Below are 27,184 nucleotides of genomic sequence, written 5' to 3'. Positions count from 1 at the left end.
TCAAACAAACACAAAAAGCATTTTATTCAAAATCGTGTAATCTTAAAAACAGTCAACATGAATCTGCAATTTTATTGTTAAAATGGTAATTAAAATACAGCTCTGCATTAAAAAAAAAAAAGTAAACCCAACAAAGTGTGTTCTCTTCAGGCAACCTCAGTAATGAGGCTTCAAATCTCTCACACAAACACACAATTTGTACGATTCAGCTCGAGTGTCTTCGATACGAAGACGGGAAATAAAAAATGTTTCAAGCAAAATCTATTCTCCAGCATATAGTGCAGAAGACAGAAATATTTTGGGAAAGAGGGGGTTGGGAATACAAACAGAAACAATGTCGGTTGTTGTCTATTAGTTTTGCGGCACTGGTAAGAGAAAGTATGTATTAGCTTGTAGGACGCCGTACTTTCCGCATATGTGTGTATGTGAGTGTGTGTATGAGAAAGAGAGATGTATAGCACCAAAGTATTTGTGCATGTGTTCGCGTGAACGATTAAGTGTACGTGAAAAAAAAGCTGGCGAAAAGAAAAAGCAATAGAAAGTGAGATGTGCGACGTGGGGCCGATGATCTTGATAACACAGCAGATGTCCGCCGCTGTTAGTGTAGCTTCCAGAACGGCGTGGTGGCCAGTTTAGATGGATTGAGCAGCATCACACCCTTCCGCAAAGACCTTTTCCTCTGACCGTTCACTTGACTCCTTGACCCCGACTCTGGTGCTGTGGAGCTGCCGGCGGGCTCAGGCGCTAACCTGCTGACCGAGCCGCCTGATTGGCACGCGAGGTCATGACCCGAGCTTCCTCTCACGACGCAGTCCACGCCAGAAGATGGCGACAGTTCTGTTTCCGGGGGCAGGTCATGTGTCCCGTGCTGATTGCAGTCGGTCAAGCCTGACACTTCTGGTTGGGTCTTGGGTTCGGGCGTGTGTTCCAAGTTGACCACGGTGCTAGTGGAGGAATTGTCCCGAACCGTGTCAACAGAGGCTGTGCTCTCCGTGCACAAGTCGTTGGAGGAGGAACCGTCTCCCGCCAAGCGCACATGTGGATTCTCCAATAACCCAAAGTCACTCAATGAACTGTTTTGCAAGTGCAGTCCAAAAGAGTCCACGCTCTCTTTGCCCTTGTCACCATCGGAGTGCTCACCCTTGTCACATGCTGCCTTACAGTTCTCATCCTTGACGCGGTTACCCTGTGTCTCCTGGAGGGTTTCCCCGGTAGTTGTGGGGCCCACAAAGAAGATGCAGGCGTGGGATTGTACTCCGGAAGACGAGGTGCTTTCTGAGGTGTTGCTGTCGCTGCTTTCGGTGCTGTCGCAGGAGCCTTGACGACGATGACTGCCGGCATGATCCCTGTCGTCGTCCACGCGGGACGCCCGCCTTGAGACCTGCGACTCACCACCTTCGGAGACATCGGTTTTCTCGCTGTCCTCTTCGTTGAAACAGCTGTCGCTGGTAGGGGAGATCGGCGGAAAGAGGCCCTTTTCTGAAGAAAGACACAAACGAGGCATGTTTTAAATTCCCTCTTTATAGCATTTATGTTTTATACCACGAGAAATCAAGCTTAACATTAAAATTAGTCCACCATCAGTCCAGATTAGTTCTTTCAAAAACCACCCAAGCACACGCAAATGGTTGTCCCGGGTCAAAATAATAAGAAATCAAGGGCAGGCGTGTTGTCTGTGATCATAAAACAGTGCCAAGACCCAGCGGACGTTGCTTTACTTCTGGGTATACAACTAAGGTAAAGATATCAGTCAGGGAGAAGGTTGGCAGGGAAGTAACACAAAGTAATATCCGTGGGTGGGATCTGGACACCTCTTTTTGAGCACGGTGACAAGAGGCTTACCCTTCATTTCCCCATTTCGCTGCACATGCTTTTTTAATTATCCCCCTTAGTAGGATCAATTTTCTTCCTACGCAGTAAACCTGTAGCCTATCGAGTTCGACAAAATGTGTATATCGCAGTCTTTAACCAAAAAAAAAACAAAACTTATCTGCCCCAATAGACAGTAGGGTGTATACCTATGTTGATGTCGGACACGCTAGAGCCCACACCGTCGCACTCAGCCCCCACACCGGGTTCGCGGGGAAACATCAGCAGCAGCTTGTTGCGGCGACTCTCGTGGATCTCCTCCGAGATGCTCTCCAGGCGATGCAGCGCCTCCGCGTAACGGCCCTTGCGGATGACGATGGCCTGCTGCAGGTCCCACACGTTCTGCTTCAGTTGCTGCGTGGGACAGAAAATGCACAAACTTAGCTGCCCGTCCAGTCCTAGAGCCTAGATCGCTAGCACTTTGTGAGGGTTTGTGTGGGTCTGTCATTTAACCAGCCTGGTAGTCTAGCGCTCCTGTGGATATCATATCCATGCCACATACGTATCACTAGCACTCTATGGAAAACTACGTCCTAAAAGACAAGTTTGCTAGTATGGCCAGTAATGTTCGTATTTGTTATTTAATATTAAAAAAAATACTGTAACCCCACTGCTGCAAACATTCATAACAATCGTGTATTGCTTTGTTTACAAAGCGAGCGTTTTAGTTTAGTTTTGCTTTCGCCTTTTTTTTTACTTCAGTTTGTGGTTTGTGCCCCAACAGACCTGCAGTTTCAGCTCCAGTTCTGCCTTGGTTTCAAAATACGGCCTGAAAATAAGAAAAGTGAAGGTCAGATTTTTTTCTCGTGGATTTTTCAAGAACTCAGCAAAGAAAAGTTCCCTCATCAACATTCATAACTATTGACATCTTTTCCCTCACTTCACAGGCTCTGCCATTCTTTCACCCCACTAACAACTACTTTAGACTCAATTCTTTTACTTTGCTCATAACTCCTCACGTCCTGCTGTAATTTCGATCCACTTACTCCACAGCTACTGAACAGCTGGCGGTATTGCAGCATCTGTATACCAGGGTTCATCGATTGCCAATAACTTACCTTATTTCTCGCTTACAAGTTCAAGGGCAGTGGCGATATTGCTAGTCTTGGGCATTTCTTTCACGTGCCCTTTTGAGTCCTTGAAAGGTATTTCAAAGCTTTGCAGCTCCTAAGTACAAATAATCCTCGCCACAAATCTCTGCTTATTTCAGTTGAACAACATCCACTATCTGCGACAGTGCAGTCGTCTGTGCATGTGTGTCGAAATCTGATCTCGACCTCGAAGGATTCAGGAGTTGGGGCAAGTGGGCGGAAGCGTCCACCCATGAAGCCGGCATATTACATCTTTTGCACTGGTTGCTAAATCCTAAACCAGCTGCCTAAAGAACGTCTTGGTTCACCACTTTTAATTTTGTTCCCCTAACTTTCAGTTCTCCAGCTGCTGTCCCTCAAGATCTACAAATGTTCTTATGCAACAGCTGAAAGGCCAGTTCCAAACATCGACATTAAATCTCCGCTAATGTTGGGCTTACTAAGCCTACTGCTGCCTCGAAACTGTTAATTCTCGCGTCATGCATGTCAGCTTCGTTAATACACCGTGACCGGACGACAATCGGCGTAGTTTCTACTCAGACGTGTTTCTGTGGGGAAGTTGATCCTAATCGTTAAAGACCCCGGAATAGGTCAAAGACATAGCTAAGAGCCATCGTCTCATCTTACTATCGCGGGGGCCTAGCTGCTTGGAGAAGACGTACCTGAGGACTTTTTCTTCATCCTAGTTTTTGGGAGTTGGAGAGGTGGGTGGATTGGTGCGTAGAAGCACATAAACAGGCACACAACATTACAGCGAGAGGGAGGATGAAACGGGAGCACCCGGAGAAAATCTCTGTCAGCCCTGTAAACAGGTGTCACATTCAAATCGGGATCCATGAGAATAATTCTCACTGTCGTGGTGACAGGCGCTTCAGCTTCTGCGCCATAACCGTTCCGAGAAGTGTAGGGCAGTTCAAATCTTCCAGAAAAGAAAGCCATCCATCTAGTTTTCACCTCTCATAATTTATCGTTCCCGATCAGCGTTCTGTGAACCACAGCATGAAGGGGAGTCTCGTTTCAACCACCGCTTGTGGTTCTCCACATAAGGCTAACGGTTCGAGGCCTATTATATTTTATCTCTTCTCGTACTTGACACTACAATTCCCTCTAAACACTAAAAATGCAAAACCAAAACAAAAACAACAATAAGCCACGTCCTCACTAAACACTCCACACATGCGCAGTGGATGAGGCTCGTGGTTACCTGGCCTTGGCGATGGAGCGCTTGTACTTGATCTCCAGGAAGTGCAGGTGCGCCTCCAGCTCTGCAAAGACGGCGGACCGCTTCATGTGCTCGGCCTCGCTACGAGTCTTTTCGCGTTCCGCGTCCATCACCTGCGGACACACACACAATGATTAAGAGTGCACGTGCATGCGTGCAACTGCGTGTATATGTGAATGTACATATTTGTCTATGTGTCTATACGTTCATGGATGTGTGCGCGCGTACATGCAGCTTCCCACGCTTGCCTCTGGCTGTAACCCCAGGGTCAGCCTGACTTACCCGCACGGTGGCGTGGTTGAGCATTTCCTGCCAGGCAGACGACAAGGAGGCGGAGTGGGAGTCCTCGTCGATAAGGCGCAGCTCCGCCAGGGCGATGGTTTCCTTGGCGGCCCTGTATATACTACTGGCCGTCTGGTACTGCCGCGCGGCGCGTACAGCCTCGCTCTGCGCCTGAAGCAATCAATCAATCAATTAATCAATCAATCGAGAATGTAAATGCAGGATTGGAGATACTGCTAATTCGTTTTCCTTTAGTAATTTTGCAGATGAATTCGCCCAAATTAAGTATGGGTCTTTACATTCAAAATACTAAATGACTAGGCGAAGGGGTTGCTCATAGAATCAGTATCGACTTTACTGCAGAGAACAAAGTTATAGTACAAGGATGGGTTGTTATCTCGGGTTAAAATGTGAGAACCAATGATAGGTTCCTTGTTTTCGTGCTTACGACGCGGTGTTCAGACTCTGCGGCCATTAATCTACCTTCCTTTCTTCAAGAGAATCTTTGCCACTGCTTTCTAACCACCTCTTCAAAGGTAAAACCAACAGTCGTGGTGTCTAGGCACTGCATTTTAATTACGGAGACACGACGCCTACCCCTGAGGCAACGATATAACCTCCACGGCCCTAGCACTGAACAATGGTGTGTGTAAGAGACATCGCAAAGGAAGTGATGGGGAGAAGGGGAGAGGCCACAAAGTGCAAATTACCCTAACTGCTCGCTTTTATGAATATTTACGACCTAAATGGATTTCTTAACCTGGCATATACTGTCATAAATGAAAAGACGTTTGGAATATTTATGTGACGGTCATGAAGTAACCAATGTTTTGGAGGAACTTTAATGGAAATATGATGTGCCATATAAGTTATACCAGGTCATAACCTAAATGTGGTACACTTTTTTAACGAAACCTCTTTGGAAGACATCGATGAAGCACTTTGAAAATGGGATTTTAAAAAGAGTTCCCTTGCATGAAAAATGATGGCGACACTAACCGTAACTCTTGGTGAATTCTCACTAACAAAGAAAAAGCACTAATTCCAGGGTCGGCCAATAACGGAACCAGGGTTCGGAACAGATGAGGAAGATGAAAGAGAGAGGATTGACCTTATTCTCAGGTCGCATAAAAATCTGCAACGTAAATCACGTAATGCTGTCAGCTGATTATACTGACAGTGACGTGACAGATCGTGCCGGTGGCGATAAAGTTTGTAACAACCGCCATAAAAACCTTCTCTCTCTCTGAGGCACAAAAAAGTGGAGGTGAAACGCTGACGAAGCGGACGTTACTCACCTCCTTGGCTTTCTCTGTCAGCTCGAAGTACTGGCGGGCCCGCTGGATGTTCTTGCGGATCTTGGCACCCAGCTCTTCCATCTTCTGAGACGACGCAGCAAAGGTGGACCCATACTTGCTCCTCGCCTCCTGCACAGAAATCCCTTTAATGAGTTAATTATTACGAGAGAATCTTGTCCAACTACACATTTACTCGCTCCCGAAAAGCCCATCCATTGATTATAGCTCGCCATGTGCAGTTATATACAGGTGCTGAAGAATTTTAACTGCCCGATAAATCTTCTTTTTTGCATTCAAAGCTATGATCTGACTTTCTTGTGACCCTTTCTTGTGGATTTCCTATTCGACTCGCTTCTTATAACAACCGTGAAAGGTTTATGTTTACTTTTCATCTCCGACCTTCTAAATTTTTATAATAAAGAGAGCGTTCCTCCACAAACTAATACCTTTAGACTAATTTATTTATTTCGCTTTAAATAGACATAACTCGACTTCTCAGATTTGCCTTTTTCTTTTTTCTTCCTTGAAGAAAAATGAAAGTAGACTTACTTTTAACTACGGTAAAAAAGAAAATTAGGGTGGAATGCTGTTCTTCAAGTAACACCATTACTATTCCTTGGATAATCAGATACCAACAGAACGGTCTCGCTATTTTGGGGTAAGAAACGACCAAGTCTAAGTCGAGTTGCACAGGCGCCCATATATCTTTCCATACATAAAAGTGCTCGGAAATCATTGTCAAACAGGTATTTGTGTGTGTAGGTAAAAGAACTCTTGACATTTTTGCGTGAGTTTAAGGCCACAGCAAGAGTGTAGAGGGTTTGTTTTCTTTGGCAGGGAGCACATTACGACCACAATGAATCACTTAAAACGAAAGTAAATGAAATAGCAGACGACTTTACAGAGCGCAGAGGACAGAAAACACATTCCACAAGTCACAGAAGTGTAAAAGCTGTGCTACGGAGAACAGTCAAACAAACAGTCTCAAGTGGTGGGCGGTGTAGTGAAAAGCTAGAGACGACATTCAAAACAACTGCGACAGAAAGGAAATGTGTGTTTTTTGTGTGTAAGTGTGGAGGTTGTCGGGAAGAGACAGTTTGAAGCCGAAACAATTGACAAAAATGCGTCTCTCAGCAACTTCAAACCAGCTGCACGTGAAAGTTGAAATGTTGTGGTATTCTATATGTATGAAAAGAACATTTTTTACTCTTCCCCCACTCCAACACACACACACACACCTGCGTGCATAAACCTATGCGAATCATCATCTCAGTACCATCACTACTTTACTTACATCCAGTTCGTTCTCGAGGCGATTTATGTCCATACTGGCCTGATTCAGTATATCAAGCTCCACCTGTAAATAAATAAGTAAATAAATAATGAGTATCCTTGTGAGGTGCTCGACTGACGATCGACTTATATTAAAGAAGATATTTTCGTAATACCTTTTCTTTAAAAAGAAATCACTGCTTTTATTTAAATTACTTTAACAACTTAAGAAAAACATGGACACAAAAACCTCTACTAATGCAACTCCATGTTTCAAGGCAAGAATTTTGTGAATAAAGTGGGTTCAGTTGCTCAAATTTGAGGAAGAAGTACTTGGTTCTGGAACCTGGAAGAAAATGCTCTTTATTATTATTAATTTTTACCACCTGAGATCGACTTTTAGCCGTGTCTTGCCGGCCTCGCCGGACCAACTATACTCCCCACCACGGGTAGGGTTGGAAGAAGAAGAAGCATAGTGAAGGACGAAGGAAGATCTCACAGGGAAAGACTTCCTGCATCGTCCACTAACGTGGCTCCATCTGACAGCTTGTCACAATAATTATCTAACAAATCTAGTTCTGACTCACTGAAAAGGAAACACGGCAAAGGACTATATTGTCCCTTGCCACTTGAATATAATTTGTGTGTGTGCGCGCGCGCGCATGTATGCACAACTCTCCCATTGTTGAAGATTCGTTGTACAGATGAGTTTCATCGAAACAAAAGAAATAGACGACAGATTTAGAGAATATTGTTGTCGTTGTTATAGTTATTATTACGTGTCCTTATCAAAGATTACTGATTTCAATCGATCTCAGTAGTTGGACTGTCCACTCAGCTATGAAGAGGTCAGACCTTAGAAAGGAAAATTAATATCAACCTCGATACCATCTAAGATGGGAAGTGAAACAATTTTACACTTCACTCAGCCCTTCTCCACCATTGCTGCGTTTTATTGTCCCCTCCCACCCCTGAACAACTGGTAGAGAGAGCTCCCTCCTCCTCCTCCTCACTTGTTTTTCTTATTATTCCTGCAGGTGCAGACAGAACGCGTCAGATTGCGGATGTAGACGCGTTGACATTTTGTTTGTTTGTGCGTGAGTGAGTGAGTGAGAGAGCGTGTGTGAGTGGGTGTGCATCCGTTTGCTGGTGCAAGGGAGAGGTGAAATGAGGAGATTAAAACAAAGTACTGTTCTTTCTTATGCACGCATCTTTCTCGTGCTAGTATATTTCCTTTCGGTACATCCTTTGTTTGCCAGTTACATCGTACCTGGGCTAACCTACAGTGGTGTGCAGGTGACTGAGGAAATCTCACTGTTAGCAGCTTGAATAAACAGGACGTTAACACTTGTCCTCGGCCTCAGCTGACACTCATCTTCCACTCAACAAATGGCTCAGGTATTGAAAGCAAATCACCACATGCCCTCGCTCCAACCTCAGCTTGCTATACATTTAGCATTCCTCACCCCATCCCACCCCCTTGCTACATTCTTTTATGGTTTCTGTCAAAAAAATTGTTTACAAGAGAATAAAATTAAGGGAAGCGTCTAACATGAGTGCTGTACTTAATGCTCATTAAAAGTTCATTCAAAGGGGAAAGGTAAGGGGATCCATAGCCTTGCGGTCAAACGAGCTGTAAAATCATTTGTGAGTGGTACACCATGTCAAAAGCGTTCAGAACATCACATTAAAGTTTAAAAGGAAGTGTGGGAATAAAAAACGTAGCTGAGGCGTCAGCGTGTTCGGGACTTTCCCACGCGTTTACCTGTCAGGGAGGCCGACAGCCCGGACTCCGCCTTCCTCTTCCGGAACATACATAAATTCTCCACCAGCGCAGACGACACAATTACCCCCTCCTCCCCCCGACCTGGCGAAGTTCCCCCTTCGGTACATCCACCCAGACAATGCAAATCACATGATGCATGAAGAAGTCAGGACATGATGTAGGTGCAGACTGGCTCAGTTCCTCTGACAAACTAAGACAAATGTGTTTGATACAGAATTTTCATTTAGAAGTTGTCTTCCGTTAATCACCCCCTACCCCCATCTCCTGTCCCTCGCTGTTGTATTTTCCTTTTCTTTCCTTCCTTCTCTCTCTCTGAGGGGGCGGAATTCCTTTAGACGAGTAGTTCACCTTCCTACCATGCTTATCGGCTGGTGGTAGGCCAAACGGCAAACATTTCAAAGTTGCTCAGATGCAAAATGAAATTTTTGGGAGCGGCAGTACTCTCAGCACGAATACCTCACATTCCGAGGCGGTGTTCGTTACATCACCAACAAAGAGTGAAATACCGAGAGTTTTCGTTACCTAGATCGTCGGGACCCGTGAGGTAAGCCGGGGGAAAACGTCCTCGTTCTCGGGGTTAAAAATAAGACTGACTGGCAAGATCCAGGGGGCTGCGTGTTAGTTAGACAACTGATATGACAGACCCTTTATCTTCTCTTTACACACTAATTTTTTTTTTTAAAAAGGACATAATGTTTTATAGTACGTGCAGGTCTCGGTGGATGTGACTGTTGTTCACAAGGTTTGGGTTTTCCCTAGGTACATAGGTTTCCTCCCTTCTCTTCCTCTTTGTCTCCATCCCTACCTCCTCACTATACTGGGAAGTAATATTTTTCCTATTCAATAGAAAGATGAAAGCATTTTCCTATACGGCAGACAAATGAACCCAACACACCCGCGCGAGTGAGAGTGCTTCTAATAAATAAATCAGTGAGTCGATGTGTCTGTGCGCGTGTCTAGGGTGCTGGCAGTTTGTCTGATCGCCACCTAATGTGTCAGGAATCTTCATTTCGATTATAGCTCGGTCGTGTTTGCTTGTTTAGAACGGATATACGTTGCTCCAGTGTGTGTTTATAATGTTGATTTTCCCCGTTCTTTGTAACCAGTGTTCTCAAATTAATTTAAAAAAAAAAAACAACAATGTTGCCCGGAGGATTCCATTTCACTTGGAACTTCATGTTTGTCGAACTATCAACCTATCTTGCTAAGGAAGGGTCATCCAGAGTAAACATGTTTTTACACTTACACTGATGTCGCGCATGATTGAGCATGACTCAAATAGAGCGATAACTCGAACGTTGACAACAGTATAGGAAAAAAAAAACAAAACGGGGAAGCCAGGTACCTCGCCTAATAATATATATAGGTGCATTAATAACTGTGCACTAATGGTACATTTAAACCAGAAACTATGTGCACAGCCGTATACCACCCGCATTCCTACGTGTAGTCGGGTTCTCCGCCCACCCCAGCAACTTGGCAAAGCGTGTAGGAAATTGTGTGACAAGGTCCGTGAAGACTTACAACATCACCTGTGCACACGGCAGGAAGGGACAAGACTTATATTACCTACTGACGTCACATTCGGAAATCGATGGATACACCTAAGAAGCCAAGGCTGTCAACAGCTCTCGCCCTCAATATCGGAATAAGGCAGGAAAATAAAAAAATACAATAAATAACACGAAGACTCGATGCGACATCGGAAGGAGATACAGGGTTCACGAAGGTCAAGTCCGGTACAGATGTGAGTTGTTGCTCTCTCATCGCTGTCGACCTACTTCTCGCCAACTGACATGCTGACGACAGTGGGCTGTGACCCTTGACCCTGCGGTGCAGGGCGACGATAACGCGTCGGGTGAGAAGGGGTCAGGTGTAAGGGGATGAGGAGATACAATTGTTAGAAAAAGAGATCATTGAGTGAGCATTCCAGGTTAGGCGAGATATCTCCACATGTCATTCACGTATCGTCTATCTTTTGCCAATTGTTCCCTGGAATACAAGCGAATACAAGTGACAGGCATATTCGTCTGTCTGTATGTCCACCTCGTGTGGTTGGGCTTGAACATAATTATCTTGTGTTTATACGGTTGAATCTCATTAAAAACCAGGATGTATTGTTTTGTAAACAATTTTGTTGGGTTTTTTCGACAGTCTCCTCCGCAGGTTAAAAGAAAAACGAATCGAAAAACAATATCCTTCCTACAACTTTTTATGTTCTCTTCATCGCCTCAGCTACAAGTATTCTCTCTCCCACCTCTCTTTCTTCTATGTGGTTGTACGTTGCATGCATACCTTCTCTGCAAATTTTCTTTTCTTTCGCGTTTCGCAAGCACGCGCATACAAATAAACCCAGAGAGATTAGCAGCTAGTTAGCGTGAGAGAGAGAGAAGGACGTTTGGAGAGTAGTGCTTGGATAATCCTTTCAATAAATCCGTTCTCTGCAATGCTTTTTCGACACGAACACAAAGCAGTGCCCACACTCAATTATGCTTCCTCGACCCACGAAAAGAGAATGCCACATCAAGCTTGTCTCCGATAAGCAACAGCTGCAACAAGATGAACGCTTAGGGATGGATAGTGTGGCGGGTTTGGGGTGGGGTGGGGATGTAAGACAGCCAATCTGAAGAAGATACTTTGTGAGCAAAAGATCCATCCCATGAATAGCCCAGTCGGTGAGGTCAAGAACCCGCACATCTCTGACAACACACGACCCTCCAACGACCCCCAACACACACAGAGAGAGAAAGAACCCCGATATCGTCCGTTGGCGGAAATATATTTTTAACTCTGGTCAAGTGGTGGGCAAAGTCGGTCTCCACCGACACAAGATGCCTCTTAGGAGAAGGAATATTAGGGAGACGCATGCCGAAAAAGGTTTAGTATTTAAGTGCGTTTAACAAGAGCTGGAAACCAATTCTTGAGGTTCGTTACCCGACACGTGGCTTCACGTCAGCCTCAGTAATTACGTCAACACGAGATTTTTTTTTTTTTTGTATGTCTGCTAACACCAGTGGAACCATGCGTTTGTCAGTCATCAACACAACCATACGATTAACTTTAAAAAAATCCTTATCATTTCAAAGTTTAAAACTCAAACTACCAGAACTAAATAATCCTATCAGAATGAACTCGGTAACTTATTCTAACAGTATCGTCCTCTTTAGGATAACCTGCAGTATACAGGTAACATACCGAGGAATTTTCATAATGTACTTAGTAAGCTTAACCACCGGCTTCCAACGTTGGATAAAAAAGATATATTCATATTTGATAATAAACAATTATCAGGTCTATTATTGTTATTGATAATAGTGCATGTTTTTGATGTTTGGATCTGAAAATTGTTTTTCATTTAAAAAAATCCGTACGTAGGCAACACAAAGTTTACATCCGTTTCGTTAATACATCCTGTGTATTTGAACAGGATGCCACTGCCACAAAAATAACAGATCGCTCGATCATATAAGCATTGGGTATTGACTATTAAAATGTACCTATACAATGAATGCGTTAGTTCGGCGACAGGAACTGAAGTGAGCAGTGAGGACACAATGAAGTGAACAATGCAATGCTCACATGTAGGTCTCGGTTGTAGATCACTGCGAGTGAGCAGTGAGGACACAATGAAGTGAACAATGCAATGCTCACATGTAGGTCTCGGTTGTCTATCACTGCGGTCTCGGCGCCCCAGGCAAGACACAGGAAGACGAGGGGCGTAAACTGTCACCGCTGTCATTCTCATTCATTTAAACATCTCGGCGTAAATACAATCACGCTTTTACAACGGAAATGTTCAACTATTATTAATTTCAACCTTTGAAACAAAAACTAACTATACTTTCTGTGCCTGCAAAATAAAAAGGCTGCATCAAGTCCCGCTCTAGAAAGCCTCCTCAAAGCAGAATAATATTCAGAAGTCCAGAATACTTTTGTATAGTGTAGTGCTGGATGTGTTACAACAAAACTACTGAAATAAAATCATTTTAACTACTACTTACTTTGATTCGAGGGTCCAAACTGGAATCGTCGTCTGCTACTGAATCTTGGTCAGCGGAATCCGTCTGCTGACAGCGAGCCTCCATGCTATCCGAGTGGATCGCGGGTGTGAGAGCCTGTCCTGAGTAAAGTACGACTCAGCAAAGGTTACACAGCACATGTGCGGACAGCAGGACAGTTCTCTAAAGTGACATTTCAGCTAAACCTTCCGCCAGCGCGGGGTGACTGACTAGCAAGCGAAAAACAAACAGGTTTTTTTTCCCTTCGCGCCACGCAGTAACAGGTGACGCGCAGCCCACGTGACCTTCACCCTTGACCTGTCAGAGGTAAGTAGACGTGACGGCGACACACACGCGTCATGCTGTGGAGAGCTGGCTGCCCTCCCGCTGTCTGCCACCTCCAAACTCCACGTCACGAGACCGATCGGCATTCCTACAGCTCAGCAAACAGGTAGTCATGGCTTCAACCTGTGGCTAGCTCTGCCTCTCGCTAGGGGCGCGGTACAGCCAGCCCCAGGTGTCGTGAACAGGTAGGGGTCAAGGCCAGGTAGTGGACATCGTTATGTGCCATCAAGGCATTGTAACTGAATAAAAGAAAGTCGGTTCGGCCAGTCCTAAACAGGAGACCTATACAGCAGAGTTGCATCACCAGCTCTCCTCTGAATAGACCGTTCACCTTGTGGCGATTTCTCCATGGCGCGTGGGGCGGGGCTATCCTCAGGCAGTAAGACTTTGTGTGTTATTTGGGCATTATCTGCTGGCCAACCTTTTAACCCTTGAACTCAGCCACACCCTACTCACCGACACGGCTCCTTGTTACTTCAACTGAGTGAAAACTTTTTGTTGTATTTGAGGCTTATAACACTTAATGGATCGTTTCTCAATCTTGCATTTTTATTTTAACAGTGGAATTGGTTTGTCTGTGAAACTAATCCACATGCCAAGTACAGAAAGCAGCCGAGGCTATGTCCATATAATGGACATCGTGTCATGTCCTCGAGGTGGTTTTACTGGACGAGAAAGGCTTATTATTATGGCCATACCTAAACAGGTCAAGGGCGTTTCCATACTCCCAGAACAGACCTACACACCAGAGTTACATCATCAACTTTCCTTTGATGGGACCCCGTTTTCACTTCGTGGCGATTTCGCACCATGGGGCGTAAAGGTGGATCCTTTGTTGGAATGGGGATCCACGAGCTAGGAAACCTTAGGCCCCGCCCATACTACATACCCCTCCGTCCTCCCTCAGTGCAAAGTCACCTCTAAATTGAGGCCCTTTCCTTCCAAAGCAACCAGCTTATGCCCAACCCACTCATCACATACATTGTTCCAGTTATACCTAATTACCCTATATAATACAATTTCGAACCAGAGTACAACGAGGAAGAAACAAGAGTCTTTACACAGATCCAGTAACTAAAGCTATATCACAGCAAGGCAGCCAGCATGCATAAAAAGAACAGCGTGATCGAGACGAGGTCTGAACCCATGACAGTCAAACCTTACTGTGTTGGTGACAGGCATTAACCGTTACATCACCGAACCGCCCACAGCGAGGAAGAGCTAAACAAAGTGGAGAAAATTGGCTTGTGAGAGAATTCTTTTCTTGGTACCGTCTGTGTCAAGTAATGGGATCATTTTACTATCCACACCGAAAGAGTGCGAAACATTGCTGCCTCCGGCGCGCAGGTGTGTATTAGACATTGTTGCAAATAAACAGTTCGTTTGAAACCTGAAATTTTGAGCGGAAACGACCCAGATCATCAATATACCTATATTGAAGCCCTGCTTGCCATTTCATCTGCCTTTGCCTTTAAATCTATTGTGAAATGTGTGATGGGTATATATAACAAAATTGACATCAATCACACATGCGTTCACACACACACACTGCAGCTCATCACGAATCACATATCATCAAGTTTTGAGCAGGTATTCTTAAATACTCACAGATCTTACTCATCTCAGCCAGTGGAGCGACATTTGTGAGTTTATAGGCATTGGTTAACTTCATTGATTGCAGGAAGAGCCTACAATTGTCTTCATCGGAAAAAGCCTCTTCCTCTTTAATTGGCTACAGTCATTAGGCGAACAATTATTCCAGCTCACCTTTATTCGTGGCGGCCTCTGCCTCGCATTAAACACACTTATGTTTCCAGACAAGTTAGTGTTGTTCATGCGTCCGACTCTTGATCCTACATAGCTTAAAACACGTTCCCTGAATTCAATATTTTTTTTTCTAATTAAGAAAAATTTGAGTCTTGAAGGAGTCTTTCTCGTCTGTTCCTGTTTTCTGCTCTTCCTCACACTAGATGAACCCCATAAATCTTATCGTTGATATGAATTGAATAACGAAAAGCGCTGCTGTTTCTCGCATAAGGTGACATCCAGTAAGGCATGAAATCTGCAAAATAATCACAATTTTAATTAGACGGAAGCAACATTGATGTATGAAGTACAAGATTATAAACACTGACTTTTTACTTTAAAAAAACTATTAGACATGCAGCTTCTCTCTCTTTCTGCCCAAAGAAAGAGGTCGAGCACAGCGCAGGGCATGGCACATGACCCAGACGGGCCAGACCCCTATTTACCTCCTTCCTCGGAGGTTTACTCCCCTCCCTCCATCCTCTAATTCACACCTCTCAGGTTGCCAATTGTTTCCTTGCGTGGATCGTGATAAAGTCGGAAGATCACAGCTTTGTCGTCCCGCCACAAACGTGGACACCGCATGCGAAGCCAGTGGAGGGAGAGGACGGGAACCTCGAAGAAAGGCAAGCAGTCGGGGTCTTTGAACCAATCGATCCGCTACGTGTGTGTCCCGTTGGGGCGTCGCAAATTACTCACATTAACTTCAAACCGTTCTAGTACATCAAATGTACTTTTTAATAACTTACAGAAATGATTATTTACAACTACCTTGAGATAAACAATTACTTCATTACTCAAGGTTTGGCCTAATTTTGAGATCATACACTTTCCAAACCTGAGATTCTGTGTTACTTGTCAGGGGCCGGCCATTTCGCCCCTACGACTATTATGGTCCCAGCTATGTCCACATCGTCCCAACACGGAAAGCCGCATCGTCCCAGGCTCAAGATAAACCAAGCACCAACGACACAAGTTATATATTAAAGGTTATTACTAAAAGAGTAAAACTAAAGTTAGTGCCTGTGAGCTAACACCAACCTCTGAGGCAAAGTACAACAATGTGCACAGCTGTAGCACGACCTTGTATCACACATCCATGGTCGTTCAGCCCTTCGACGAAGACTTTGTTTTAAGGGAAGCGACTGGCGCAGGCTGGAGATGGGGCATCCATGACAGAAAAGTGAAAATTCCAGCTGTATACCTAGAGTATTAATTCAATGCCTACCATTCGAACGCAGAGACGAAGTCCATGAGTGGCAAAATCGCAGCGTTTGTAATGAGCTAAGCTTTCTTCGGCGGCAGCCATCGACACGCCATACAAAGTGCACGGAAACAACTACGTCATAGTGTTCTACGTCATCTTCTATTTATGACGTTTTTATTTACAAACGCTTTTAATCCTACTGCACGCCCTGTGACGTACGTCGAACGTGAACAATGTTACAGACATTTGTTACAGAGAGAGAGAGAGAGAGGATATGAACAATGTTACAGAAATTATTTCCAGACAGACAGGATATGAACAATGTTACAGACAGAGTTACAGAGAGAAAGACAGGATCTCAACAATGTTGCAGACATTGTCTTCAGAGAGAAGACAGGATACTTAACAGGTTGTCTTATAATAGTTGACAGTTGATGCCAAAACGTTAGATGCTTCACGAGCAGCGAGACAAAATTAAATTGTGTTTCGAATTTCATGTTTTTAGTTTTCATGTTTTTTAGTAATATACACATTAATAATAAATGTAAATACGAGAGCAGTATTGTGGACGTAGCTCTCGACAAGTAGAATCAAGTAAGAGAAGAAAAGCAAGAAAAAAAAAATGTGCATCGACCGGGAATCGAACCCGGGTCACCCGCGTGGCAGGCGAGTATTCTACCACTAGACCACCGATGCCTTGGAATAATGCACAGTAACTAGATTATATAAAGGAGAGAAGAAGGCACAGCGCAAATGACAAACATCAAGACAACTGAATTTTCAGACTTTATTTTTATTGCTTTTTTTGTCTTTCTCTATATCTCTTATCTTTCTTTCCTCATAAGCGGGATCATCAATATTCGGCTTGTAGTCCGTGCTTACATGCACGACCCTCTATGAGTGCATTCCACCCAAGTTTTGAGTGCATCGTGCATGTACGCTATACAGTGTTCATATTGCAGTAGTATTATTTTCCAATTGTTATGTATACTTTGTTTCTTACACTCTGAATCTGGAAAATGACAGTCTTGTCCATCTCATGAATTCGATGTCCTAGCTTAATTTCTAGTACAGTACACCATTTTCTTACTACACTGCACTTCCGTGGCAGCTACTCATTATTCATTTTTAAATCTTCATCAGAACAACTGTCTGTTTCGACTCAGTTCACGTGTTTTCTTCATGTTCGGAATCAAATTTGTATTGTTCAACAACACATTAAATAGTTTATAAAAGTGCATCGTTTCCGGTTGTGCTGAACACTTGTTTTGTTGTAATTTGAAGTGGAATCTCTATCAACATGTTCATTCCAGTCTAAAACAGTGAGACCCATGCGCATGTCATAGTACTTCGTGCTTGTAATGTGAACACATTAGGCAGATACATCAGACACACATTATTAAAACTTTCAACATAAAATGTGTCCATGGACAGCATGTACTCCTCTGGATGTTTATAGACGACATGGTCGTGCAGAAAGTCGCTCGATCAGAAGCTTGACAGCAGCAGAATCGGCACAATTAGAGATGGTAAATATTGCGATTGCCTGCATGGTGAGGCTTGGTTACACTTGTCATGGCTGTTTTGGAAGTGTGTAATCCATCCATCCAACAAGTGTCTTAGTCTCACAGGGTCGCCACACCAGTTAACACGATCCCTGACCGCTGCTGTCTTGTCACTCAGCTGAGAGGGCGCCTCGTTTGCGGATGTTCACTTTACTACCCTCGCCAGTCTTTTTTTTTTTTTCATCCCAACTTTTATACTTTTAGCAACGTGCCACTCCTCGCTAATGTTTCTAACACCTTTATTTTTCACTGACTTGTGAAGTGCCACTTTACGGTCTTTAACATGTTCTTGAATTATAACACCTGACGCATTCATATTTTGATACATCCTCTCGCAGCCCACTGCCTCGTGCCGCGGGGTGCACATTCACCCTCTTTGGTGATGTGCTGAAGATTTAGAAGCTTAATTGCGGTTCTTCCCCAATCTTTCCACAACAACAAAACACAACACTTTCGTGGGTTCTTGATCGTTTACTCCAACGCCAGTCGATGGTGCTGGCTATGGCGAAACTCTACACAACACACTAGCGCTCTGGGTGGAATGTGCTCCCACCTCTGAGCTGTCTCCTCACGAACTGACCACTCACCTTTTCCCACGACCTTCACGCTCCACTCCCCACAAACACACCCGCGCACCTGCACCTTGTCACTAGTCGACCCCCTCCCGCTCTCCTTCGGTCACGGGGTTGTCACCCGGCCAGTGATTAACCCCCATCGCCAGCCTGTACATTCCCTGTGTGCGTGTATGTGCGTGCTATATATGTACTTGATGTCATTCACCAGGGGAATAAACTGCAAATGTTTAATATTATCATCCTTTATGAATAAAGAAAGATATAGAGAGATAGACCGATAGACGAAAGCAATAAAAATAAAGTTTTAAAATTCTTTGTGTTTGTGTCATTTCTGATGTTCAGCTTTTTTCTCGCTTATATTTTTCGCTCTATTTAGTGGAGAAGACATTCAATTGTCGGTCCAACTCTGACAGTATGTTCAGTTACAAACCGTTTCACTTCAGTTTTCTAAACGCCAACACCAAGTACTCGGCAAGTACTGACAAAGACGTTTTGTTGCTCGGGTAATTTATTACCTGTGATCGCCACCCTGCCTCAGGGTCGGAGTAGTAATTAGGGGGAACTGACCGCTTGTCAGCACCGCGTGTACCTACCTTCCCTCGCACGGGCGAAACCATTTTCAAAAACGCCCACAAGAACTTCCACATTTAGGGCTCCTTGTGAGGATGACATGCAGGATTAACAGCAACGCTTTCAGAAATATATTCCCCAATTATCTTTTGAAGAGTTTAAAAACTTTGTGCTAGATGCTATCAGCTGCATTCTCTCCAGCCTGCTATCTCCCCCATAGCACACCCACTGAGGATGGAGGCTTCTGATTGGCTGATTGACGAGAAGGTAAAGGTCAGCGCTGTTCCACGCTCAACACTGAACGTTTGTGGACGAGAGGAACAACAAACATGAAGGTCGACTTGCACACACACATCTTGCCAGAGGTCTGGCCCGATCTCAAAGAGGTTTGTTACGTTTTGGTCAGATGGCACTTGTAGTAGATGTTAATTCTGCAAGTTTCAAACGGGATGCTGGATTTTCGCGGCGCTCACAAACACACACACACAATCTTTACACACACATACTGTCATGAAATATTATTACTGTTATACCACAGTATTAGCCCAAATAATTAATCAGAGACCTGGGACGAATACGAAGAATGCACTAATATCGTCCTAAGTTCTTAACAAAAGTGGACAATTAAACAGCTGCTAGTAAATGGAACTACCAGTTGTTTATCGTTAAACTACGATACCCCTAGTTAGGATACCCCTTTGCACACAATGAGACCATATTGTGATTCGATATCGCAGAGATAATTCCGATTATTTATTTTTTTTTTGTTCGTATTTACGTACAGGTCAGAACTTACAGAGTGGTAAATGAACAAAGTGATAAGGAGAAAGTAAACAGCAGACAGGGCTCGTATCAGTTGTAAACACTGCATGATAATGGCTGACGAGAAAAGTATATAGGCCAAGACTGTGCATGCTGTCCAAGAACAATGTCAGGCAGAAAGACCATTTCAGATAAATGTGCATGAAATGACAAGCATGCAACACTAATTTGCAAACGTTAATGAAACCGGTCAATCTATTGTTTTGATCAGAACACGTGTGTAAACTTTGTAACTGAGCTGGTTCAAAAGTGCCTGGCATTGTTCATGTTGTGCGGTCTGAAGACCGATGTAGATAGTATAAAGTATACATACACAAAGGATGACATCTGTACTAATTATCGCATGTCAAGAAATAAAATAAAAAATACCAGAAAATGTGGCAATACACTGTTACAGGAGATTTTATAGTTTTTTTTATCAGCATGATCTGACAATTTAATAATAAATATAAAAAAGATTCAAAGCCTTATATCTGTATAAGCGTTTGTGTTGAATTATTTCACTGTTCAGACAAGAAGTCTGATGATATGAAGATGGTATATTGCATAATGTTGAGTTTGTGGCAATCACTTAAACAGTTTCCATCCCAAACCCCAGACCACTCATTACAAATGGAAAACAATGAATTAACAGGCTGAGTATTTTCCTCCCTTATAACAAATCGGCCTATGCAGTTAGACCATCTTGTAGTAACTACAGTAATCCCTCGTTTATCCCAGGAGATGAGTTCCAGAACCACCCGCAATAACCGAAAATCCGCGAAATATAAACGGTATATTTATGTATTTATACACTATATTAAAGCTTATAAACCCTCCTCCCATACTTTTACGCTACATAAACCTTTCACCTTTCCTTAATAACTATTCCCACACAATTGTTTTCAATGAGCTATTTTGATTTTCTTTTAGCTGTATTTATTATTAAATCTGATGTTATTTAGGCTAGTTTGAATTTATCTGATTCTTTGCACGTAATAGAGTATGGCAGTAATCAGCATGAGACAAATATTTTTGGCCTGCATATAGAGGTACGGCTATGGAGGATTTGTTCAGCTGTTTCATACATCGCAAGGGCATGGTCGAATGATGAAGGATGGAAAACTGTTTCGTGAGGTGGAACAAAACTGTTGGTCACCTGAGACACGGATTAACGAGATGGATGCTACAGGTAAAATATATATTAAAGAAGAGTACATTATCATAGGGTGGATAAGTGGCAGCTGTGTTTGATTCACAACTACATTGACAGGTAGATTTCATCATCTGAATTATTTACTTTAGACACATTAATAAAAATCTCACAAATAGACAATAAATTAGCATATATCTGTTTTCATACTTTCATGGGTAAGTAAAATATTTTGATTTTCAGGTGTGTCTGTTCAAGTGTTATCAACAGTTCCTGTCATGTTCAACTACTGGGTAAATGGTTTTGCTTTTGATTCAAGAAAGATATTTTTAAAATTCTTTTAATTTACTGTGCTTTTCATGCTACTGATACTGATGGAGCAGTTCATCAGTAGATGAATCCGTTGCATGCGGTTATGTATATAAGAGAAATGACCTCTGTAGAAGCAGATAATGACTGATTTTTATTTGCATTGTACAGTGAGTTTTATTTTGCATGTTCTTCCTTACTGCAACCTCCACCACTACCACTACCACCGCCACTTAATGTAACTTTTTCTTACAGGCACAACCTAAAGATACATTGGATCTGAGTCAAATCCTTAATAACCACATAGCAGATGTTGTCCGAAAATATCCTAAACGCTTTATTGGCCTCGGTACATTGCCAATGCAGGCACCAGAACTTGCCATAGAAGAGATGAAAAGGTGCAAATACGAACTAGGTATGAATTATTTCCAATATTGTCTTTCGTTTTTATGTGATTGGTATCAAGTGTTAAAAATAGACTGACGTCTAACAAGGCATCATAACTACTGAATAAAGTGTATATTTTTTTTTTGAGCACTGAAATCTTCACATCTTTTAGCTCACTTAAAAAGAAAATAATTAAATGAAACATTTTTATAGGTCTTCCTGGTGTTCAAATTGGTTCACACATCAATGATTGGAATCTGGATGCTCAAGAACTGCTGCCTGTATTTGCTGTAAGTGATAATCTTTGAAATAAAAATGAGAAATACTGTTGTTTTTACATTTTTATTAGTTTTTTTTTTTATAAATTTAACAGCATTAGAATCTAATGCATAAGATTTGCTTAAAAATTTAACATGTACAAAATGATGGCACTGCTGAACTGGTTAAAGGACTGACAGATAGGCTGCATTAGTGTACTTCAAAATCAATCATGATGTAATTTTCGTTATAATGCAGAAAAAGGGCATTTAGGCAGTGAAAACATCGCACAATAAATTGTAAAGGGAGGTAATATAACATGTTTTTTTTTAAAAGGAGGAGTAGAATGGATTAAAATATGTTAATGAGAAATTGTGTGTTTCCAGGCAGCAGAACAGCATAATTGCTGCCTATTTATTCATCCTTGGGATATGGAAGCAAATTGCCGCATGAAAAAGTATTGGTTACCATGGCTAGTTGGTGAGCTGATTTTTCATGTTTATTACTTGATGGTTTTTGAGAATAACCATAATAAATGTGTTAAAGATTAGATAGCTCCTAAAATAGAGTTGTGTGTCAGTCTTTGCCGAACTTTATACAGTGCATAAGGACATAGCATTAGGTGCCAAGGATAAAAAAAAAATGGAATTTGAACAAGTAAAAGCAGCCTTGTGTGATTATTTTTCAGGAATGCCAGCTGAGACAACTACAGCCATTTGCTCTTTGCTGTTTGGTGGTGTACTGGAAAGGTTTCCAAAACTCAAACTTTGCTTTGCCCACGGAGGTGAGCAGCAATATATGGCTAATTCATCATGGTGATAAAAAAAAACAAAAAACAAAAAAACGTGCTTTTCTAGACATGGTGCTTTTGTGAAATACGTGTTCAGGGTCTCATATTCTTTCAAGACCTATCAAAGAATTTTTAAACTTTCAATTATAGCTTTATGCAAGAAATAGTAATGCTTCCGTAGATGCTAGCTAGATGGTGATAGCTATTCCTCAGCAGCAAATAAGTTTTCATGCTATTGTTTTGCTATATTTTTAGGTGGAGCATTTCCTTTTACGTTAGGACGCATTGAGCATGGCTTTAACGTAAGGCCTGATTTGTGTGCTGTTGACAACAGCATTGGTCCACGAAAATACTTAGGTCAGTTCTACACAGACAGCCTGGTACATGACCCAAGGGCACTACAGCTGCTTGTGGATGTCATTGGAATGGTAGGCAACTATGACCTTTAAGCAACTTTAAAGACCAATCCAATTTTGTTTTTCAAATGAATTAGCTCATTACATTGTTTTAAGTCCGAAAACCTGATTTAATTTGCTCAATGTGTGAAAAGAAACTGTTTGATAAAATGTTCATTTTAAGTGTATAAAAATAGATGCATGCTTGTCGACAAGCCATCCACCCCATAGTCATCCTTCCACACAAAAGAATCCTTAAAAAATAAACATCATTATCTCTTGGCATTTGAGATAGATTAAAGATATTCTGATATTCATTGGCAGGGAAAATATTATGTAATAAAGTACTGCATTTTCTTGTTATAGGACAAAGTCATTTTGGGCAGTGACTATCCATTTCCTCTGGGGGAACATCATCCAGGAAAACTTATTGAGTCCATGGACATGTTTCGCCAGGCAGAAAGGGTAGGTGACAAATTTCACCTTGCAATGCCATGAGATATATTGTAACTGTTACTTGTTTCCTCAGCAGCAGGCATGAGATGTAAGGCTAAACTCTTGAGTTTTGTGGCAAAGTGCAGTAATATCCCATTTTTTGTATAATCATCTCAAAAATAAACTGTTGTTCTCCTACTTCATATCTGAAAGATAATGGATTGAAAGAATTTTAAAGAATAAAAGGATTTTCTGATAATGAACAATTAATTATGACAAATAATATTCTTATTACCCATATCGACAACAAACTCATACATCTTACTTCACTCTTGTAATAATTATTTCTCAAGGTAAAGAGAGCTTACAGAATATAAATATGGCAAGTTATAGTTATCCAGCATACAGTATTTCTTGCATTTTATGATGGACACTGTAAGTCGATGATTGAAATTGTTGCATACAAGTAATTAGTAAACAGATAAGTGCTAAAAATATCACCTTTTCCTTAACAGGATAAACTGCTTGCACAGAATGCTTTTGACTTCCTGGGACTGGACAGAGCAAACTATGAACTTCCATCTTCTAATGAAGCCTGCAGTTCTGATGATGCCTAGATCTACTGCCTGCTTATTGTCTTATTTACTTGAGTTGGTATGGGTGTTGCTACAAAGATGCCATCATATTTGTATTCATTGCCACACAAGTCTGTTATATTTGATTTGAGAAAGTGCCTCTAAACTTATCTATAATTCTTTTTTTTTTTTTTTGGTATGTGTTAAATACTTTATATGAATGATTTTCTCATTTTTATGATTAGTGGTTTTGCATTGATAAAAATTACAGAGAACAACTTCACAGACAGGTAACAAAGGCTTCATGATTGTTTTACAGTTATGGTTGCAGGCATTGAATCTTCTGTTCCCGGTGACTTTTTTCATTCTCTTCTTGGTTGTCTCTATATTTTGATGGTTTGATATTTAAAATTTTTTTGTCATTCTCAAATGGGCAGGTTTTTGGTCCTTCCTTTCCACCAAGCGAATATTCCCCCCCCCCCCCTTTCTCACCAGCCTAAGGGTTCTTTTGATGCCACCTTGTTGGTAGTAAGAGATTTTGAGCCAGAAGTTTGACATCACTGACTTGCATAATTCACACTCCATAACTCTCATCCACGGACCCTTCACATGTTTCCTGCTGTTTGTTGGTGTTGAAATACCATCCAGTGGGTGTACAAAAGGAATTGACCATTACAGGAGCTTGCAAGAATTTTTAAGACTTCCCTTCCCACTTCCATGTTTATTTCACAGATTCTGTTCTTCACTAATGAGAGAATTTAAACCTAAACTTCTACAAGGGTAATGAAGTAGAGAATAACTGTTGCCATCTTATGTCTCACTCAACCTCAGTAAATTTCCGTTCAGGGAGAAAAAAGGGAGTGGGCTGCTAGGCTCTTCACATCTGCAACAATCATCAATCTCAGAAGACAGACCGAGATCATCAGTGTGCATACTTAGCCGTTCTGTAAATAATATCTAATACTCTAAATATTCTCTAATAGTTTCTTCACATCTTACGGGTGAAATGCTAGTGATGAGGCAAATGACATGTGATATTGGTTCATCACTGGGTTCAAAAGGATCAGCAGAAATGCTAACCGGCCAGTGTGGTATGCTCAGTCCATTTCATACCCTAAGGAGCGAAAAGACTGATTACAGCTGGGAAACACTTTCATATAGGATGCAAACCTGTTTATTTAATGGTCTCTGAAGAAAATTGTATATATTTGAAGAGAGATCATGCCTGTGTTTGCAGTAGTAGTTCCACTCAGCACATTCTTTTGCTATTGTTATGATAGCAATTTCTGGATTTGATAGAAATTAGTACTTCAGTAAACTAGTGATCTCAGCTCATTTTTTGGAAAATGATTTAGCTGCAAAAAAAAAAAAAAAAAAGTGATGGTTGTTGGATTTTCTTTGATGCCAGTTTCAGTTTATGATATTTTCTCATTCCATTCAGCTATAAATATTAAAATTGTAAATAGATCTCTGTGATCAGTGTGTGTGTTTAGATGGGGGAGAGATGCATGCATTTAGATACACACTCACGTTCTTTTTGTTTACAACTGTGAATGTGTACATGATTGCATTTCTTTCTGTGCTTAAGAAAGTAAAGTAATTACTTATGCATGTGTGGCATACGCAAACTTCATAAAAAGATTTTCCAAGATATTTTTCCAAAAGCTGTATTGGCCTTATGAGAGATGTCTTTATTGATTTAGTGGGGTACACAATTTTGTTCTTAACGTTTGTGTATGGCTTAATACATAATAATATTTTCCTAAATTTTTGTTATTACCCCACCAATACCTTGAGTTACATGGCACCATGCATCACAAGCAGAAAGAGGCCAACAACACCAACATCAGTATTGCATGGATCTTAAATTATACAATTTTCTGTGAAAATTATTCTCATTTCATGTTGGTTTAATCATACTTTTACAGTTTCTTAGTCTTGACAAATCACAAATCCAGCTATTTAGAGCTTTTTCTATTTGTCCGAAGAAAAAGTTACATTAACTCTTTACAGTTCAGAGTTTCATACTTAACTGCTGAGTAAATGGTTTTTCAACTACAAATGTCAGATCTAACAACCTTTCCCATAATGCTAGTCCTTTTTCACACCCTTCCTTTTGCAATGTCATGTTACTATCAGTTCTTGTTACTTGGATTTTGTGTATTCTGTCTTTGATTTTATTCTTCGTTTAGTACGGTTGTTGATTTTTTTATAGTTCATATGCTATTTGTTTTCCTGTCCCTCATATGCTGTTCATGTTTCGTTCTCGCACGCTCCTTAGGGGTGTGAGTATGCACTTGAGAAATTTTGCATTTAGTATTGCTTAGCTGGAAATAGTTAAATGATGGGGAAGAACACCTTCAGAAAGAGACTTCTTGTCATTTTTTCTGGCAAATGTAATATTTTATACCCTGACACCTTATTCCTTGTTCAGCTGAAAAGTGTGAAAGAGACAGTGCCTTGTTGGTGTATGTACTACAGAAAGCTGTTACTTTAGATACTATTTGTAAACATCAAGTCTATATCTTATATGCATCTTTCTTTTACTTTGTTCTATATAAACATTACCTAAGGTCATTTAAACAACAATCTGCATCTGGCAACATATCAAATGGCTCGGCAATTAAACAGCTTTTTTGAAGGAACTCTATCCGTAAGGACATTTTTGCAATGTCTCCTTTTTTCAGAGGAGAAATAATACATATCATTATTTATGCAGTGTGAAAAATTAAAATTGGTATAAAACTTGTATGTTTTGTTTCAAGTCTTAATAATTTTGTTGTCACTTTTTATGTTCATGTTTGATGAATGTTTTAAAGATGAAAATCTAGCTGTTGTCCACAACAAAGTAATGACTGGTTTTGTTAAATGCATCTAGTTCTACTAATGTAATTAAGAAATTTGTAGTTCTTAGTATCTCTGCAGTTTGAAAAAGTAAAATAAAACTTCTATATCTTGTAAGCACATTAAGAGGAACCTAAAAGGTGAAAACTAGCCAGTTCTGCCGTCACTTTCACATTATGCGGTACAGGGTTGAAGAGATCGGGTGCTCAGTGAGGACAGTGCCAGCACTTACTGTTCTAGTGTGGTAGATGTGAGAGTAATCATTTCAGTGAGACGCTGTACCACATCTGTGACAATAGTGACTTGCTATATGCCGTAAAATATAAAAGTGTACAAGAATCAGCTGTTATG

The 27,184-nt window shown here is 41.6% G+C and overlaps 2 protein-coding genes and 1 non-coding gene across 6 annotated transcripts; 1 reads left to right on the top strand and 2 right to left on the bottom strand.

Annotated features, from left to right (window-relative positions):
* Positions 1-16,299, bottom strand: LOC112563992 (SH3 domain-binding protein 5-like). Of its 4 annotated transcripts, none has more exons than XM_025238497.1 (10): positions 16,198-16,299; positions 14,931-15,225; positions 12,822-12,935; positions 7,057-7,119; positions 5,763-5,891; positions 4,465-4,635; positions 4,165-4,295; positions 2,596-2,638; positions 2,019-2,223; positions 1-1,479 (listed from the first exon to the last, which is right to left on the bottom strand). In XM_025238497.1, the coding sequence occupies exons 2-10, from the start codon at positions 14,997-14,999 to the stop codon at positions 599-601; spliced, it is 1,806 nt and encodes a 601-aa protein (XP_025094282.1). In that variant the 5' UTR covers positions 15,000-15,225; positions 16,198-16,299; the 3' UTR covers positions 1-598. The 4 variants fall into 4 exon arrangements, with proteins under 4 accessions (XP_025094282.1, XP_025094283.1, XP_025094284.1 ...); XM_025238498.1 differs by having other exon boundaries at positions 12,822-12,940; positions 14,772-15,225; positions 16,011-16,295; XM_025238499.1 differs by having other exon boundaries at positions 14,772-15,225; positions 16,011-16,295.
* Positions 16,300-16,801: 502 nt separating this feature from the next.
* Positions 16,802-16,872, bottom strand: Trnag-gcc. The gene has a single exon. It is a non-coding gene; the product is annotated as a tRNA-Gly (tRNA).
* A 2,255-nt stretch (positions 16,873-19,127) lies between these two features.
* On the top strand, positions 19,128-26,740 carry LOC112563995 (2-amino-3-carboxymuconate-6-semialdehyde decarboxylase-like). The gene is made up of 10 exons (XM_025238503.1): positions 19,128-19,272; positions 20,738-20,879; positions 21,084-21,133; positions 21,405-21,564; positions 21,750-21,826; positions 22,181-22,274; positions 22,483-22,578; positions 22,840-23,012; positions 23,346-23,444; positions 23,930-26,740. Exons 1-10 carry the CDS (start codon positions 19,216-19,218, stop codon positions 24,029-24,031), a joined length of 1,050 nt encoding a protein of 349 aa, XP_025094288.1. The 5' UTR covers positions 19,128-19,215; the 3' UTR covers positions 24,032-26,740.
* Positions 26,741-27,184: the final 444 nt, after the last annotated feature.

The sequence above is a fragment of the Pomacea canaliculata genome, linkage group LG5 (genome assembly GCF_003073045.1).
Source record: "Pomacea canaliculata isolate SZHN2017 linkage group LG5, ASM307304v1, whole genome shotgun sequence".
Classification (NCBI taxonomy): domain Eukaryota; kingdom Metazoa; phylum Mollusca; class Gastropoda; order Architaenioglossa; family Ampullariidae; genus Pomacea; species Pomacea canaliculata.
This window is presented reverse-complemented; position numbering and strand designations above follow the sequence as displayed.

Coding starts and splice junctions, on each gene's coding strand:
- LOC112563995 (XM_025238503.1), top strand. CDS start 19,216: ATGAAGGTCGACTTGCACACACACATCTTGCCAGAGGTCTGGCCCGAT. Junction 20,880..21,083: donor TAACGAGATGGATGCTACAG/GTAAAATATATA, acceptor TTTGATTTTCAG/GTGTGTCTGTTCAAGTGTTA. Junction 23,013..23,345: donor TTGTGGATGTCATTGGAATG/GTAGGCAACTAT, acceptor TTCTTGTTATAG/GACAAAGTCATTTTGGGCAG.
- LOC112563992 (XM_025238497.1), bottom strand. CDS start 14,999: ATGAACAACACTAACTTGTCTGGAAACATAAGTGTGTTTAATGCGAGG. Junction 12,936..14,930: donor AGAGGCCGCCACGAATAAAG/GTGAGCTGGAAT, acceptor TACTCAGGACAG/GCTCTCACACCCGCGATCCA. Junction 4,296..4,464: donor TCAACCACGCCACCGTGCGG/GTAAGTCAGGCT, acceptor GTGTGTCCGCAG/GTGATGGACGCGGAACGCGA.